At 42.8% G+C, this 19,831-nt stretch overlaps 1 protein-coding gene across 1 annotated transcript in view; it reads left to right on the forward strand.

Moving 5' to 3' along the window:
* Window positions 1–19,717, forward strand: part of LOC139377348 (uncharacterized) — a 44,224-nt gene extending 24,507 nt beyond the window's left edge. The window contains exons 3-8 of the mRNA XM_071120373.1: window positions 12,437–12,570; window positions 14,135–14,224; window positions 15,689–15,824; window positions 16,140–16,273; window positions 16,665–16,867; window positions 17,430–19,717. Coding sequence (XP_070976474.1) covers window positions 12,437–12,570; window positions 14,135–14,224; window positions 15,689–15,824; window positions 16,140–16,273; window positions 16,665–16,867; window positions 17,430–18,378 — 1,646 coding nt within the window. The 3' untranslated portion in view covers window positions 18,379–19,717. The remainder of the gene's footprint in view (window positions 1–12,436; window positions 12,571–14,134; window positions 14,225–15,688; window positions 15,825–16,139; window positions 16,274–16,664; window positions 16,868–17,429) is intronic.
* Window positions 19,718–19,831: the final 114 nt, after the last annotated feature.

Here is a 19,831-nt window from a genome sequence, read left to right on the forward strand (position 1 = left end):
ATCAATCAATAGGTGACACAAGAAATAACAATAACATAACAATAACGAGGCTATATACAGGGGGTACCGGTACCGAGCCAATGTGTGGGGGTACAGGTTAATTGAGATAATTTGTAAAGTGACTATGCATAGATAATAAACAGCGAGTAGCAGCAGTGCAAAAACAAATGGGGGACGGAGTTCAATGTAAATAGTCCAGGTGGCCATTTGACTAGTTTAGTTGTTCAGCCTTTTGGTCCTAGACTTGGCGCTCCGGTACCGCTTGCCGTTTGGTAGCAGAGAGAACAGTCTTTGACTTGGGTGACTGGTGTCATTGACAATTTTTTGGGCCTTGCTCTGACACCGCCTAGTATATAGGTCCTAGATGGCAGGAAGCTTGGACCAGTGATGTACTGGGACGTACGCACTACCCTCTGTAGCGCCTTTCGATCAGATGCCGAGTAGTTGCCATACGAGGTGGTAATGCAACCGGTCAGGATCCCCTCGATGGTGCAGCTGTAGAACTTTTTGAGGATCTGGGGACCCATGCCAAATCTTTTCAGTCTCCTGAGCAGGAAATGGCGTTTTCGTGCCCCCTTCACAACTGTCTTGGTGTGTTTGGATCATGATAGTTTGTTGGTGATGTGGACACCAAGGAACTTGAAACTCTCGCTCCTCTTCGTTACGTCAATGTTAATGGGGGCCGTACGGCCCTACTTTTCCTATAGTCTATGATCAGCTCCTTTATCTTGCTCACATTGAGAGGTTGTTGTCCTGGCACCACACTGCCAGGTCTCTGACCTCCTCCCCATAGGCTGTCTCATCGTTGACGGTGATCAGGCCTATCACTGTAGTGTCGTCAGCAAACGTAATGATGGTGTTGGAGTCGTGCTTGGCCACACAGTCGTAGGTGAACAGGGAGTAGAGGAGGGGACTAAGCACGCACCCCTGAGGGGCCCCAGTGTTGAGGATTAGCGTGGTGGATGTGTTGTTACCTACCCTTACCACCTGTGTGCGGCCGTCAGGAAGTCCAGGATTCAGTTGCAGAGGGAGGTGTTTAGTCCCAGGGTCCTTAGCTTAGTGATGAGCTTTGAGGGCACAATAGTGTTGAACGCAGAGCTGTAGTCAAGGAATAGCATTCTCACATAGGTGTTCCTTTAGTCCAGGTGTGAAAGGACAGGGTGGAGTGCAATAGAGATTGGAGTGGGTCTAGGGTTTCTGGCATGATGGTGTTGATGTGAGCCATGACCAGCCTTTCAAAGTACTTCATGGCTACCGACGTGAGTGCTAAGGGGTGGTAATTATTTAGGCAGGTTACCTTCGCTATCTTGGGCACAGGGACTATGGTGGTGTTTGAAACATGTAGGTATTACAGACTCGGCTAGGGAGAGGTTGAAAATGTCAGTGAAGACATTTGCCAGTTGGTCCATGCATGCTTTGAGTGCACGTCCTGGTAATCCGTCTGGCCCACGGCTTTGTGAATGTTGACCTGTTTAAAGGTCTTGCTCACATCGGCTATGGAGAGCCTGATCACACAGTCATCCAGAACAGCTGGTGCTCTCATGGATGCTTCAGTGTTGCTAGCCTCAAAGCATAAAAGGCATTTAGCTCGTATGTTTCCGCTCGTGAGTTCTGTATTTACGATTTTCCTGTTTGATGGTTTGTCTGAGGGCATAGTGGAATTTCCTATAAGCGTCCAGATTAGTGGCCCGCTCCTTGAAAGCACAAGCTCTAGCCTTTAGCTCGGTGCGGGTGTTGCCTGTAATCCATGGATTCTGTTTGGGAAATGTACGTACGGTCACTGTGGGGACGACGTCGTCAATGTACTTATTGATGTAGCCGGTGACTGAGGTGGTATACTCCTCAATGCCATTGGATGAATCCCGGAACATATTAGTCTGTGCTAGCGAAACAGTCCTGTAGCATAGCATCTGCGTCATCTGACAACTTCTGTATTGAGCAGTCATTTGTACTTCCTGCTGTAGTTTTTGCTTGTAAGCAGGAATCAGGAGGATAGAATTATGGTCAGATTTGCCAAATGGAGGGCGAGCTTTGAATGCGTTTCTGTGTGTGGAGTAAAGGTGGTCTAGAGTTTTTTTTTCAACGTGTGACATGCTGGTAGAAATTAGGTAAAACAGATTTAAGTTTGCCTGCATTAAAGTCCCCGGCCACTAAGAGCACCGCTTCTGGATGAGCATTTTCTTGTTTGCTTATGGCCTTATACAGCTCGTTGAGTGCGGTTTTAGTGCCAGCATCGGTTTGTGGTGGTAAATAGACAGCTACGACTGATATAGATGTGAACTCTCTTGGTAGATAGTGTGGTCTACAGCTTATCATGAGGTATTCTACCTCAGTCAAGCAATACCTCGAGACTTCTTTAATATTTGACATTGTGCACCACCAGTTATTGACAAATAGACACACACTCCCACCCCTCATCTTACCGAACGTAGCTGCTCTGTCCTGCCGAAAAACAGAAATCAGCCAGCTCTATATTATCCGTGTCGTCGTTCAGCCAAGTCTCGGTGAAACACAAGATATTACAGTTTTTAATGTCCCATTGGTAGGATAGTCTTAATCATAGATTGTCCATTTTTTTCTCCAATGATTGCACGTTGGCCAATAATACGGAGGGTAGTGGTGGTTTACTCACTTGGCGACGAATTCTCACAAGGCACCCAGACCTCCGCCCCCTGTATTTCCATCTTTTCTTTACGCGAATGACGGGATTTGGGCCTTGTCTTGACAAAGCAGTATATCCTTCGCATCGGACTCATTTAATAAATATCTTAGTCCAGTTCAAGGTGAGTAATCGCTATTCTGATGTCCAGAAGCTCTTTTCGGTCGTAAGAGATGGTAGCAGCAATGGTTGCAGCAACATTATGTACAAAATGAGTTACAAAAAATGCGAAAAAACAAACAAAATAGCACAGTTGGTTTGGAGCCTGTTAAACGGCAACCATCCCCCTCCGGCGCCTCTGCTGTCTAACTAAACAGTTCCCTCCTAAGAACAGCCAGCCGTGGAGGTCTATAGGGAAGTGGTAACAAAATAAACATGTAGACAAACAAACATTTAACATTTAAGATATATTTTTTTACTAATCTGACCGATAAGGCAACCCAAAATCTTTTGCCTGAAATACCAGATCATTTGCTTGGGCAGAATAGACAACATACCAAATCCTGCCTACTTAATGTAAGGGACACAAACAAATGACACAGTAAGGGCAGCCAAAGGCTTCTCCGGATCACATTCAAACAATTATAACCCCGGCTCATTTACAAAATATCAATATCAAAACTTGTATACTTGATTAAATACTCAACATTTTCAAATAGACTCTATTCACATTACAATGTTAAAAGCGTATACCTTTTAAAGTTGGTAGGTCAAACCCTTCCTAAGTCCACACAACCAAAATACAGCGTCAAAACCGCCTCTCCCAAAACAGAGTTGAACACAACATAAAAGGTTGACAGACTTTCACAAACACAGCCAACGGTGTGAAGAGGAAATATGTACTGTTCCCTGTTCTCCAGGGCGGAAGCAATGCTGCTATCTGAAAGTTCAGTTTCAGGTATTTATTTAAATTGATCACCTCACCTCGTCTCGTACCAGTCACTAGATGCCATTGGCTACATTAACATGGATGCTACTGCCAGCTACAGTGGTTTGACTTAAATGCCACGCTATTCTAAAGTCCTAAGTAGTAGTTGTTTGTCAGTGCGTACTCCCCACAGCCTGGGAGTGAATGACAGAACAGAAGGAAGGACTGGTGATGTGACTGGTGGTAGACAGCTGATGGCTCCATCTCCAGTCGGTCATTCCTTTCCCTCCACAGCGCCGCATCCCTGCTTCCCTCTATCCCCCTCCCCCACTAGAAGGTGTATGTGTAACGGATGTGAAACGGCTAGCTAGTTAGCGGTAGTGCATGCTAAATAGCGTTTCAATCGGTGACGTCACTTGCTCTGAGACCTTGAAGTAGTGGAGTGATGGGTAACCTTGCTCTGAGACCTTGAAGGGCCGCGGCTTTTGTGGAGCGATGGGTAACGATGCTTCGGAGGGTGACTGTTGATGATGTGTGCAGAGGGTCCCTGGTTCGCACCCAGGTATGGGCGAGGGGACGGTCTAAAGTTATAATGTTACATATGCCTCTGCGTGGTTGCTGGCTGGATGAGATCTTCTCTGTTTTGTGACCTCAGAGGTGATATATAGTGGTGGTGGTGGATCCATCCAGCAGCAACCCCCCCCTTCAGACTTGCGTGATGAAAGCTGCTGTTTGTGTTGAGGATGGAGGGCCAAACCTTCAACTGGAGCATGTGATTGTGACATCATGGTATGGATTAGCGTGCTGATTCGCCCTCATGAGGAATCTCTGCGATGAGTCGGATAACCATGGACTCTGGAGGGAACATTCATTAGAAATACCATGTCACAGGCAGACTGATGGAGTAAACTCTATCTACTTCAATCGTGCCAAATAGAGAGAATAGACTATGTGGAGTAGAGAAAATAGCATCCAGGAGATTCAATGAATGTACTGTAAAAGCTTCAGTCTTGTGAGAATAATTGATGCTGTGATATGGTTATAAACCAGAGCCCCTTTAGTGGATTCCATTGTAAAACACATTGGTGTGTGTTAAATTGAGTCTGTGTATTGTCAAAGGTGACATGGCTTATCTTGAACTTAGAGTGAACACCCCATGTACTATTCAGTTGATGATAATAGGCATACCTAGTTAATTATACTGAACAGAAATATAAACGCAACATGTAAAGTGTTGGTTCAATGTTTCATGAGCTGAAATAAAAGATCCCAGAAATGTTCCATATGCTCTAAAATGTTGTTTCCAAATTTGTTTACATCCCTGTTAGTGAGCATTTTTCATTTGCCAAGATAAGACAGGGGAAGTACTCCAGACATAACAGACTGACCCTAGCCCCCCGACACAAACTACTGCAGCATAAATACTGGAGGCTGAGACAGGAGGGGTCAGGAGACACTGTGGCCCCATCCGATGATACCCTCGGACAGGGCCAAACCGGCAAGATATAACCCCACCCACTTTTCCAAAGCACAGCGCCCACACCACTAGAGGGATATCTTCAACCACCAACTTACCATCCTGAGACAAGGCCGAGTATAGCCCACAAAGATCTCTGCCACGGCACAACCCAAGGGGGGGCACCAACCCAGACAGGAATATCACGTCAGTGACTCAACCCACTCAAGTGACGCACCCCTCCTAGGGACGGCATGGAAGAGCACCAGTAAGGCAGTGACTCAGCCCCTGTAATAGGGTTCGAGGCAGAGAATCCCAGTGGAGAGAGGGGAACTGGCCAGGCAGAGACAGCAAGGGCAGTTTGTTGCTCCAGAGCCTTTTCGTTCACCTTCACACTCCTGGGCCAGACTACACTCAATCATATGACCTACTGAAGAGATGAGTCTTCAGTAAAGACTTAAAGGTTGAGACCGAGTCTGCGTCTCTCACATGGGTAGGCAGACCATTCCATAAAAATGGAGCTCTATAGGAGAAAGCCCTGCCTCCAACTGTTTGCTTAGAAATTCTAGGGACAATTAGGAGGCCTGTGTCTTGTGACTGTAGCGTACCTGTAGGTATGTACAGCAGGACCAAATCGTAAAGATGGGTAGGAGCAAGCCCATGTAATGCTTTGTAGGTTAGCATTAAAACCTTGAAATCATCCCTTGCCTTAACAGGAAGCCAGTGTAGGGAGGCTAGCACTGGAGTAATATGATCAAATTTTTTGGTTCTAGTCAGGATTCTAGCAGCCGTATTTAGCACTAACTGAAGTTTATTTAGTGCTTTATCTGGGTAGCCGGAAGGTAGAGCATTGCAGTAGTCTAACCTAGAAGTAACAAAAGCATGGATTCATTTTTCTGCATATTTTTTGGACAGAAAGTTTCAGATTTTTACAATGTTACGTAGATGGAAAAAAGCTGTCCTTGAAACAGTCTTGATATGTTCGTCAAAAGAGAGATCAGGGTCCAGAGCCGAGGTCCTTCACAGTTTTATTTGAGATGACTGTACAACCATCAAGATTTATTGTCAGATTCAACAGAAGATCTCTTTGTTTCTTGGGACCTAGAACAAGCATCTCTGTTTTGTCTGAGTTTAAAAGTAGAACGTTTGCAGCCATCCACTTCCGCTTATGTCTGAAACACAGGCTTCTAGCGAGGGCAATTTTGGGGCTTCACCATGTTTCATTGAAATGTACAGCTGTGTGTCATCCGCAAAGCAGTGAAAGTTAACATTATGTTTTCAAATGACATCCCCAAGAGGTAATATATATAGTGAAAACAATAGTGGTCCTAAAATGGAACCTTGAGGAACACCGAAATGTACAGATGATTTGTCAGAGGACAAACCATTCACAGAGACAAACTGATATATTTCCGACAGATAAGATCTAAACCAGGCCAGAACTTGTCCGTGTAGACCAATTTGGGTTTCCAATCTCTCCAAAAGAATGTGGTGAACGATGGTATCAAAAGCAGTACTAAGGTCTAGGAGCACGAGGACAGATGCAGAGCCTCGGTCTGACGCCATTAAAAGGTAATTTACCACCTTCACAAGTGCAATCTCAGTGCTATGATGGGGTCTAAAACCAGACTGAAGCATTTTGTATACATTGTTTGTCTTCAGGAAGGCAGTGAGTTGCTGTGCAACAGCTTTTTCAAACATTTTAGAGAGGAATGGAAGATTCGATATAGGCCGATAGTTTTTTATATTTTCTGGGTCAAGGTTTGGCTTTTTCAAGAGAGGCTTTATTACTGCCACTTTTAGTGAGTTGGGTACACATCCGGTGGATAGAGATACGTTTATTATGTTCAACATAGGAGGGCCAAGCACAGGAAGCAGCTCTTTCAGTAGTTTAGTTGGAATAGGGTCCAGTATGCAGCTTGAAGGTTTAGAGGCCATGATTATTTTCATCAAGAGATATAGTACTAAAACACTTGTGTCTCTCTTGATCCTAGGTCCTGGCAGAGTTGTGCAGACTCAGGACAACTGAGCTTTGGAGGAATACGCAGATTTAAAGAGGAGTCCGTAATTTGCTTTCTAATGATCATGATCTTTTCCTCAAAGAAGTTCATGAATTTATTACTGCTGAAGTGAAAGCCATCCTCTCTTGGGGAATGCTGGTTTTCAGTTAGCTTTGCGACAGTATCAAAAATAAATTTAGGATTGTTCTTATTTTCCTCAATTAAGTTGGAAAAATAGGATGATCGAGCAGCAGTGAGGGCTCTTCGATACTGCACGATACTGTCTTTCCAAGCTAGTCGGAAGACTTCCAGTTTGTTGTGGCGCCATTTCCGTTCCAATTTTCTGGAAGCTTGCTTCAGAGCTTGGGTATTTTCTGTATACCAGGGAGCTAGTTTCTTATGACAAATGTTTTTTGTTTTTAGGGGTGCAACTGCATCTAGGGTATTGCGCAAGGTTGAATTGAGTTCCTCAGTTAGGTGGTTATCTGATTTTTGTCCTCTGACGTCCTTGGGTAGGCAGAGGGAGTCTGGAAGGGCATCAAGGAATCTTTGGGTTGTCTGAGAATTTATAGCACGACTTTTGATGCTCCTTGGTTGAGGTCTGAGCAGATGATTTGTTGTGATTGCAAACGTAATGAAATGGTAGTCCGATAGTCCAGGATTATGAGGAAAAACATTAAGATCCGCAACGTTTATTCCATGTGACAAAACTAGGTCCAGAGTATGACTGTGACAGTGAGTAGGTCCAGAGACATGTTGGACAAAACCCATTGAGTCGATGATGGCTCCGCAAGCCTTTTGGAGTGGATCTGTGGACTTTTCCATGTGAATATTAAAATCACCAAAAATGTGAATATTATCTGCTATGACTACAAGGTCCGATAGGAATTCAGGGAACTCAGTGAGGAACGCTGTATATGGCCCAGGAGGCCTGTAAACAGTAGCTATTAAAAGTGATTGAGTAGGCTGCATAGATTTCATGACTAGAAGCTCAAAAGACGAAAACTTTTTTTTTTTTTTTTGTAAACCAGGAGGTGAGGCCTCATTTAACACAGTAAATGCATCAGGCTTAAGCCATGTTTCAGTCAGGCCAATCACATCAAGATTATGATCAGTTTTTTAGTTAATTGACTATAACTGCCTTTGAAGTGAGGGATCTAACATTAAGTAGCCCTATTTTGCGGCGGCAGGGTAGCCTAGTGGTTAGAGCATTCGACTGGTAACCGAAATGTTGCAAGTTCAAATCCCAGAGCTGACAGGGTACAAATCTGTTGGTCTGCCCCTGAACAGGCAGTTAACCCACTGTTCCTAGGTCGTCATTGAAAATAAGAATTTGTTCTTAACCTAGTTAAATAAAGGTAAAAAAATTAAGGGAGGTATTATGATCTCTTTCAATAATGGCAGGAATGGAGGAGGTCTTTATTCTAATGAATACTTGCTTCTACACATGCATTGCTTGCTGTTTGGGGTTTTAGGCTGGGTTTCTGTACAGCACTTTGAGATATCAGCTGATGTACGAAGGGCTATATAAATACATTTGATTTGATTTAATGAGATTGCTAAGGCGAACACCGCCATGTTTAGTTTTGCCCAACCTAGGTCGAGGCACAGACACGGTCTCAATGGGGATAGCTGAGCTGACTACACTGACTGTGCTAGTGGCAGACTCCACTAAACTGGCAGGCTGGCTAACAGCCTGCTGCCTGGCCTGCACCCTGTTTCATTGTGGAGCTAGAGGAGTTAGAGCCCTGTCTAGGTTGGTAGATAAGATGAGAGCACCCCTCCAGCTAGGATGGAGTCTGTCACTCCTCAGCAGTCCAGGCTTGGTCCTGTTTTTGGGTGAGTCCCAGAAAGAGGGCCAATTATCTTTTGGGAGGGGGAGATAACAGTTTTCAACCAATGATTGAGTTGTGAGATTCTGCTGTAGAGCTCATCACTCCCCCTAACTGGGAGGGGGCCAGAGACAATTACTCGATGCTGACACATCTTTCTAGCTGATTTACACGCTGAAGCTATGTTGCGCTTGGTGACCTCTGACTGTTTCATCCTAACATCGTTGGTGCCGACGTGGATAACAATATCTCTATACTCTCTACACTCGCCAGTTTTAGCTTTAGCCAGCACCATCTTCAGATTAGCCTTAACGTCGGTAGCCCTGCCTCCTGGTAAACAGTGTATGATCGCTGGATGATTCGTTTTAAGTCTAATACTAAGTCTAATACCCAATGACTAGGGTTTTCAATTTGTCAGAGCCAATGGTGGGAGCCTTCGGCGTCTCAGACCCCGTAACGGGAGGAGTAGAGACCAGAGAAGGCTCGGCCTCAGACTCCGACTCGCTGCTTAATGGAGAAAACCGGTTGAAAGTTTCTGTCGGCTGAACGAGCGACACCGGTTGAGCATTCCTACAGCATTTCCCTCCAGAAGCAATGAGAAAGTTGTCTGGCTGCGGGGACCGTGCGAGGGGATTTATACTAACGTTACTATCTGTACTTACTGGTGGCACAGACGCTGTTTCATACTTTCCTACACTGAAATTATCCTTGCCTAACGATTGCGTCTGAAGCTGGGCTTGCAGCACAGCTATCCTCGCCGTAAGGCGATCGTTCTCCTGTATATTATGAGTACAGCGACTGCAATTAGAAGGCTAATCATGTTAATGTTACTACTTAGCTTCGGCTGTTGGAGGTCCTGACGAACCATGTCCAGATAAAGCGTCCGGAGTGATAAAGTTGAATGAAAAAAAAGTTGAGTGAAGGAAAAACAAAAAATATAAACGGTAATTAAAAAGTAAAAACCGTAAAGTTGTCAAGTAGCAAAGTAAGGTTGGCAACAAAACGCACAGCAACACGAACAAGTCTGCAAGTTGTGACCGGAAATGACCAATCAATGTGACAAATAATGTCCAATCAATTGAATTTACCCCAGGTGGACTCCAATCAACTTGTAGAAACATCTTAAGGATGATCAAGCAGGACTCATTTAGTTTATTTTCGGGCAAGTTAATTAAAGGAAGCTTTTTTACATTTCACTGGATCCGCTGTGACTGAGGCATACCAGTATCATTGACTGTAACAAAGGCACTTCTCCCTATTGTGTTCTTATGGTCAAACTGTCAACCAGTTTGTCTAAATGTGGAAATGTCCAACCACTTATAATCGAACTGGACATACTCTTACATTTTTTTAAATCTTGTTTTCACTGGTTCTCCCAGTTGAGGCTCAGATGCTTTGTACTGTACGTGTTATAATTATCTTAGGTAGGGTAAACATGTACGTTCCCTTCATAATAGCCCTTACAGCAGTTGTGACGTCTTTGTTGTATGTGTGAGCCTCAACATATAGTACATTGGGAGTGATATTGGATGTGCTTTCTATTAAAAATACCAAGTTGTCAGTAGTAATCCCCAGAAAAGGATTTGCTGGCTGTTTCTGACCTGTAGGGAATGGCTGGAAGTGCGTGACCACAAGAGGAGTTGTTGGCACGATTTTCAAAAGCTTGATTGCTTTTACTACTGTTTCAGTTTTTTTTTCATACCACCCCCGGAGGTCTTTTACTACAGCTATGCATTCATTGTGTGTTCCTGCCACCGTGCGTGTGTGTGTGCTCATGTCTGTGTGTGCCTGCCACCGTGCGTGTGTGTGTGCTCATGTCTGTGTGTGCTTGCGTGTGTGTTTGTGGGTCTCTTCATGAACTCACTCCTAAAAGTGGAAATAATTAAATTGATGGATTGCATTTCCATGTTATCCATGCTGTTAACAATGCAGTTGTCATGGCATTCAGTAAAGAAGGTGCAATAAGGTATATCAACGTAAGGACATCATTTTTGTACAATTCTATTGGGAATAGTGCCATGGATATCACACAGTCATAGTTATTACCTTTACAATCTATGTTTGTATGTAATACTATGCAGATGTACTGTATGCATTATTTATGCCATCTACTATGTATATTGTTTCAATTGCATTGTGGGCCTAATGTTCAGGGAGAGAATTCTGTGTTGGCCAGCAGTCATCAATATGTAACAGCTGTTATTATGAAATTCTTTACAGGCTAATGTAGCTTGCCATCCTGCACGCAATGGATTGAACAGACGCCAGCCCACTGTTAGGGATATGGAGGAGATTGGCAGATGGTTTAGTTGCGTGACAGTGTCGCCTCAGCCAGCCAACTCCTACTCCCTCTCTCTCTTTCTCCATTCCTGCTTCCCTCTGGTGATCCTGACATGGATTTCCTTGTTTAGTCATGTAGGGGGTGGCCAGGAAGCCACTGGTGAATATAATTTGTGCTGTGAACACGCAAAGGCTGTCAGACATCAGGGACCGGGCACAGTCCCTTCTGCTCTGTGCTCTCCCTCCCTGGCCAACCAGGTGATAACACAGCCTAGGGAAGCAGTGGATTAGGGGCAGCCTAGTACTGTATTGTCTCTCTTTCGTCTGTGGTTCCCAGGGAGATGAGTGTAAACACTGCCTCTCTCCAGACACATAATTTAATAATTTAATAATAGCTTGAAGAAAAAGGTAGATTGGAAATACTGTAAAAAAAAAAAAAAAATGGATATGCTTCATAAACTGAAAATATGAGCCCTTTAGGAACATATCACCATAGCATGTGTGTGTACACAGGCTGGTCTCATAGACTAGATGTAACATAGTAAATAAAAAATACAAGAAACTCCAATGAGTATGATATGTTACGTTTGGTATAGTTACATTAGACGGAAGGTTATTTAAGGCAAAAGCAAAAGGAAGGTGGGCGTATAACGCAAACGTCTAACAACCCAAAGGTGTCGTGTTCAAATCTCATCACAGAAAATGTAGCATTTTTGTTCATCAGCAACTTTGCAACTACTTACTACTTTTTAGATACTTTGCAACTACTTTCCATTTTAGCTAACCCTTCCCCTAATCCTAACATTAATGAACCTTTTAACCTAACTCATAACCCTAACCTTAACTCTAACCGTAACCCCTAGTCTAGCTAACGTTAGCCACCTAGCTACCTAGCTAACGTTAGCCATAACAAAAAGGAATTCTTAACATATCATACCTATTGTTAATTTGTGTAATATTGTATGAATTGCAGTTCGTAACGTACCATACGAAATAGATGACATGTACAAATTAATACATACCATATGTAACATATACTAATTTGAGTGTCCCAGATTTACTATGTAACGTCTACCTGTGAGTCCAGGTTGGTGTACAACACCGTTTGTCTCTCTCTCTATCCCTCTCACTCTCTGTGTGTGAGAAAAAGAGAGAGAGCGCTCTAGGACATGTTGTGGCATGTAATGAGTAATGAGTTCATGTTAGTGTGCATAGTATGAGACAAACTGTGAGAATTTGTATTATTATTGTGAACCCTAATCGACTGATTACTCATCATACATCTAATAAACCTGTTAGTCCCCTCACTGAGAAGGTTTTGTCCTTTTTCCTCTTATCCAGCCATCCAGGAGAAGCCATGCAGAAAGCACATCATGAAGCCGCCTTTGAACCACCAGGATACCAGGAAAGAGAGCCTGCCCATTGGAACCCCGGGGACCAGCATCAGCGTGGTAGAGAGTGACCTCTTACTGGAGGTGAGAAAGAGTGGAGCAGAAGGGTCAGGCTGTGGTTTGTCCTCCCAAGAGAGCATTGATAAGCGATGAGATGAGAGAGCACTGATAAGCGATGAGATGAGAGAGAACTGATGGGGCAGGGAAACGGCAATGACTGGGTCATCAGTCTTGGCGAAAGCAGTCTACCATGCTATGATTGTGTTATTTCTTTAAAATTAAGGAGTGCAAAAATGGCAAATAAAAGCTTGAATGAAAAAAATCCACAAAGTTGAATTTAGCCGCATTTATTATTTGAGGTATAGAATATGTATTGATGATATCGTGGCACAGCGGAGCTGCTGGGAGGATGGGTGTAGGAACAGGACATTGCGTCCCCTAAACCCCACCTTCTCCATCCCAGAACCACGCCCTCCCCTCGCCACAAACGGCTAGAAAATCTCCCTCCCTCAGTAGCGTGAGACCAAACAACCGACCATGATGCTGCTCAATGAAGATCGTGACACTGTTAAGTCAGTATTACACCAGAGAGTGGGAAAAGGGGACCCAGCTGACCTGGGCTTACTCGAATTAGACCAGAGGTGACAAGGCCTAGCAAGGAGCATGCCAGAGTCACGCAAATGTCAAACACAACAGCTCCAGCCAACACAGAGAAGTTAATGAGGAACCCTGCATGGCGTGTCCTCTACTTTTCTCCCTGTTTTACTCTTCATATCAGGAGGTACGAAAACATGTAATGTTTTGTTCTAATGTCCATTCATTATCAGAAAAAGAGATGTTGTATGAAAAGCATTTACCTATGAATTACTCATCAATCAAGTGCAATTGAAGTTGGTCTCCTGTGCTCTTAGCACATTCAGGTCCAAAATGATTGTAACCCTTGATAAAGAAATGCAAAAAAGACTGTATAAATGGAAAAAGTATTTGAAAATTACAATACAATTGCTCAGAGAAAGTTTTATTTAACAATACAATCTAGTAATAAAATACATTCTTCAACAATAGGTGTAAAATATTATTGCCACCCCTTTTTTCAAAACCTTTCAATACCTCACCTTGCGAGGAGGTGAGCCCTGAGCCTTTTTCGAAAATGTTTTATGAGATTGGAGAACACACTGGTAGGGAGGGATCTTAGACCATTCCTCCATACATAATCTTTCCAGATCCTTGATATCCTTCATCTGTGCTTATCGACTACCCTCTTTTTTTTTTAAACATGTTTTTAGATAATGGCATAATTTATGATTTTTTTTGTTGTAAGAAATTATAAAATGGTTTGGCAACCCTGTTTGTAAGCTTTTAAATGATATCAAACTTAACCGTTTATTTTTTCCAGTGATTAAGACGGGGATGTCTCATAGTAGGGTGGGGTATGCAAAATGGATCAACTTTGATTACGTCCATCTATTAAATGTTTTGGAATTCAGGTCAAAGAAGTTACTTTCTGATCACTTCTACCATGGGCAAATATGTGTAGACATTTTTGTTCAAATCAAAAGGGGTGCGGTCAAAAGGTTATTAACATCAAATGGAACGACCCTATGCTGTTTCCGTGTATAAAGATGTATCCATGTCTCTTGTCTCCTAGTCCTTGCCTGGTTTTGCCTTGGTGGTGGGCACAGATGGGTTGATATTCTACGTCTCCACCTCCATTGTTGACTACCTGGGCTTTCATCAGGTATGTTATAATCACAACACTTTGTATTCTCAAATTGTGTATTATTACTCATCAAAATGGTCCTAATTATTGAGGGGAAAAGATAAATAATTAAAGTAAATTAGTTGAAATACAGTACCATTGTACAAGCCTTTAATAAAAAATTACATTGAGGAAAAATTGTACAGCATTGTTAAACAGGTTTAAAGTAAAACCACCAACAATAAAAAACGCAACAAAATGTATACATTGTTTTTAATGCAAAACCATGCCCTTTTAGTCATAAACTAAACAAAACAGAAATCTAAATATGGTTGTATAAAACAGATGACCAACCATGTCAATAGTTGAAAATAGCCAGTTGTGTAATTCACAGGATTTTAATGATAATATGAGTTGTAAGTAAACAGAGCTTACTTTGTTTACTTCACACATTTGTAACTGTCCTTTTTGAGTGAATAGCTTTCTATTGGGCCTCATTAAACCTTGGGTTTTAACATGGAAAGGAGACAAAAGAGTCTGTTGATCGCTTCTCTGATGGGAATTGAGATGGTGTGTTCAACAATAGTGGCGTTTCAGAAGGCAAGCATTGCGTGCAACAGAAGCAGATATATTTGGGACGGTTGAATACTTTAGTTGGGAGTCTGTCGTTTTATGAACAGTGGGTATAGCTGGAGATGAAAGAAAACAAGAGGAGTTACGAGTGTGGGCTGGGATTTCATCAGGGTAGCGTTGCATCTGTCCTCATGTAAGCAGCTCTGGTGTCACGCAAAGCACAAACAAGGCAGCGAGGAGGGCTTCCCACTATCCCACCGACCGAAGAGACTGCATGTTATAAATACAAACTGTAGAGAGTCATAACTCATGACTCACTGATTCAACTGTTGTCACCAATTACCCATCCGTGTTACAAATTGTAGAGAAGTCATTAGTAATTACTCAACATTTTCACTATCTCAGTTTTACTGATTTAAGTTACTACTTATAGATCTTTGACTGGCAAACAGTCAAACAAAGCAGTTTGATATTACTGGATGCACTCAGTAATGATCCAACCGTTAAACTCTTCATACATTCAGGTTTTTTTTTTTCTCCAGTTGTAAGCTTTTCTGTTACAAAAAAAAAGATTTAAAAAAAGCTGGAAAACGTGTACAGAACCCAGATCTCCCGTGTAGATCTAACTGGTGGAGAGGAATGCTGAGTGAACTCCGTCAGTCACAGAAGGCCCTCCGGAGGCTCCCTCCTGGTCAGTGGGGGGAAACAGAAAAACAGAAGCGTTAAGTTCTCAGTGGGCTCACGGCAGGCTGACACTTACGGTGTCTGTCCAGATACCACCATGGCGTGTAACCATAGACTTGCTTCACTCGACCGTGACACAGGTTAAGTGGGGAGGTCACTGTGTTGGCCAAACACAATCGACAGTCCTAATGTGGGGGTTAATTGGTTGTTTGGTGACTTGCTCCCCCTTCTCATCCCCTCCCATAGACGGATGTGATGCACCAGAATGTATTTGATTATATACATGTGGAGGAGCGGCAGGAGTTCAGAAGACAGCTCCACTGGGCCATGAACACCGGGTCCCAGGGGGCATCCCTGGACCAGCACTCGGCCACAGTAACTGGTGTGTAGATAATTACCTCTGTCACTCTGTGGAGCCGATAAACACTGCAGGAAAGCCCCTCATCTTCACATGCAACTTGTCATTTAGATTAGTTTCCATGTATTACCATTTTGAAGAGGGACACAAGGGTTAGTACATTAGTTATTGTATACAAGACACAGACAGAAAGAAAGGATACTGTATTTAATTTGTACTCTGTAATACTATCCTAAAACCACTCACAGTAATATTGGTGGTTAGAAGACCAAAACAAATATAATGGATTGTATTTGTTACATAGGTTGTACTAACAGAAATGCTGTGGCTGTCCTGTAGATGATGACTTTGTGATGAGCAGTCTCTTTAACGCACTGGAGCCTGACGGTGTTCCTCTAGAGCTCACCTCTTTCCTGACTCGCTGTTTCATCGCCCGGGTCCGCTGCTTATTGGACAGCACCTCAGGCTTTCTGGTGAGTATCGCGGCTCACACAAGTATCTGACAATATCAACTCTTACAATCGTCATTTACCACTGTGCTCAACACAGTATAAAGTCAGTTCTGTTTTGTGGGAGATATCTTGAATGTGTCGGTGCTTTACAGTAACACTAACCTTGCCTCGACCCCCAAAGAGCAGGTGCACTACATAACTGAATATATCATCATTTACCATTGTACTCAACACAGTATGAAGTCGGTTCTGTTTTGTGGGAGTTATATTCAGTTATGTATGTGCACCTGCTCTTTGGGTGTCGAGGCAAGGTTACTGTTACTGTAAAGCACCGACACATTCAAGATATCTGTTCATGTAAAAAGTGTTTTATAGATAACTTTGATTGATTGATTGATGGATGTTTTGGCAGAGCATGCAGTTCCAGGGCAGCTTGAAGTTCCTGCAGGGCCAGAAGAAGAAGACAGAGTCCGGGGCACTGCTGCCCCCCCAGCTGGCCCTGTTCTGTGTGGCCGTTCCCCTCATGATACCCTCCATCACAGAGCTGAAGATGAAGAACATGACGGCCAGGAGCAAGAACAAGGGCCCCGTCATCACCACACTGGATAAGCACAGGTAAGCACTGTGGGAGTGGTGTGCATGGGGAGAGCTGAGCAGTGAGAACTCTTCCTCAAATAATGTGTGTCTATATCAGGGTTTCCCAAACTCGGTCCTCGGGACCCCAACGGGTGCACCTTTTGGTTTTTGCCCTAGCACTACACAGCCGATTCAATTAATCAACTAATCATCAAGCATTGATCATTTGAGTCAGCTGTGTAGTGTTAGGGCGAAACCCAAAACGTGCACCCCTTGGGGTACCAAGGACTAAGTTTGGGAAACGCTGGTCTATATAATGTTTTAACTAAACTTGATAAAAGGAGCCAGGCATGGACTTCATTTTGTTTACTATCAATTTACAATTCAAGACATGTTTATTACACCATCAATTTCAGAATCAAATCACTGGGTATGCTGAATTTGGTCAAATTAGTACTTCATACTGTACACAACTAGCAGATTATATAATGCATATATGACCATTTATACATTTTGTCACGGTTCCCAGTGACAAGAGGCATTGTTCCTCCAGAGGCTCATATGACAGCAGTGACTTACTGTTTCTGAATTGGTCCAGCAGCACTACCAGAGAACCCTGCCACTACACCCCATGGCCACCCATCTCCAAAGACGGCACCAGGTACAAGAACGACAGCTACTACACCCAGGAGGAGCCCCTGAACTTCTGCCTATCCTCCATGAGTGGTGGGCCCAAACCTCAGAGCATGGATCATCCATGGGACATCCGCACAGGGTCCGCCATGCGAAAGGGCCCCAGCGGCACCTACACACCAGGCAGACAAAGCAAGTACAATCACCTGGGGAAGACTAGATCCTACAGGATGTCTCCAGGATATCACGCTAACAGACAGGATGCATCTCAGAACAAGCTGTACGGTGGCCTCCACAGCCCTGAGGTGGAGAGCTACTGCGAAGATGGCATGAAGACAGACAACAGGTACATGGGCGGCCATCTTGACTGTTACAATGGCATGGTGTTGCCTGAGACGGCCATAAAAACAGAGCAGGACTCTGACTCAGAAAACGGTTGCAATATCTACGGCATGCCCCAAAATAGAGCCTGGGTGGGGAACGAAAAGCGCTACATGGGCTACTCAGAAGAACCACAGGTGAAGTCAGAGGCTGACTACTATGAACAATACACCACCTGCCAAAAGAACAAGACCAACATGAGCCCAATGCTCAATGGACACCATAAATACTTATATACAGCGGGGAACAGGGCTCAGAAGGATCATAGGATACCACACTCAGACTCTCTGTGTAGCAGTCAGGGAGAAAACTGTATGGACATCAGTGTATATGGCTACATGGAGCAAGACAACAAACTGAACTACGAGTTCAGGAATCACCTGGTCCACGCTATAAAGAGGGAACCCATGGACTCACCTCCATGGTCTGACAGTGGCCATGACATTAGCCAAATACCCATGCAGAGAAATATGATTCCCAACTCGTCAATGAATGCTATTGTATACAAACCAAACCCATATATCTACATGCAATGAGCTCAAGGGACAATCTTAAAAACCATCTGGGCTCCACCTTGCTTCTTTATTGTATTGATTCTTAAAATAGCAGGGTGGGTTTATACTCAACTCAGGTAATCAACAGTGTTACAAAGCAGAAAGATATGGAAGCAATGGAGAGATGTTTTTATATGACATGAATATGACATGCAGAACCTACTGCAATTCACATGAGTTCTACATTTGTTTTTTTTAACACATTTCATAACTTCTCGTTTTTAAACCAAGCCATGTCACCCGTCATGTCAAATTAACTGTATTTCTATTCAATGCATTTTACAGCAAATGGAACAGAAAATACATGCATTGATTAATTAAATTGGGGGCTCCTGAGTTGCGCAGCGGTCTATGGCACTGCATCGCAGTTCTAGAGGCATCACTACAGACCCTGGTTCGATCCCGGGCTGTATCACAACCGGCTGTGATTGAGAGTTCCATAGGGCGGCGCACAATTGGCACAGCGTCGTCCGGGTTAGGGGAGGGTTTGGCCGGGGTAGGCTGTCATTGTAAATAAGAATTTGTTCTTAACTGACTTGCCTAGTTAAACAAAGGATTATAAATAAAAAATGTAATGTAGTTTATTTTTGATTGATTATTCAGATGAACATAAAAATCCTACTAATTTCTTTGCATTGATTTATAATGTGATTGATGCTTCAATGTCCATTGAGTCATGAACCTTTATGAATGAGATACTGTATCTTCATTGTTTTTATTCATGACAGGTTGAATTAATGTATTATTTTAACAGTGAGTTTGTCATTTTTGTCTTATAAAACAGTGTTACAAATGTAAATTAAACAAAGCTTCACCTAACAGCCATTTACAAACATTAATGTCTAAGATGGTCTCTGAGCATAATAATGTAAAAATGTATTACACAGAAATACTGTTAATTTAAGTTTCTGGTCCAATGTAACATTATCTGTCAATGTTTGTAAAATTGTAGACATTCAAAAGAAATGTTAGAAACTGTATAACTCTGTTTTATGAAGTCAATTTGTTATTATATTTTGAAAAGGAAAAAATATTTGAAACTATGACATGTCCCATTATGTATTCCATAGCTGCATGCAACAGTCTCTACGGCATTCTTTTATGCCGTTAGTTTTTTTAAAGAAAGCTTTCAGAGCTCTTTCTCTTGCATTTGTCTTTATTTAAAACTATTATGCAAATGTAAATAATGTAATTCCAAGCTTTTTTTTAACAACTGTTGGTAATGCTTTTTATTGTGTATTTATTGTAAGTACTTTACACTGAACAGGAGAGAAACAAAAGGTTTATCGTAATATATTAAACCAATAAATAAATGGAACAACCTGCGTGTTGCACTGTAGGCACATTTTACAGAAAGGATTACAGGCATACAAGTTTCAGATATCAATTGAATTCAATAGGCATCTAACATGTTTTGTTATTTAGCACAATAAAA

This window comes from Oncorhynchus clarkii, chromosome 20 (assembly GCF_045791955.1).
Source record: "Oncorhynchus clarkii lewisi isolate Uvic-CL-2024 chromosome 20, UVic_Ocla_1.0, whole genome shotgun sequence".
Taxonomy (NCBI): domain Eukaryota; kingdom Metazoa; phylum Chordata; class Actinopteri; order Salmoniformes; family Salmonidae; genus Oncorhynchus; species Oncorhynchus clarkii.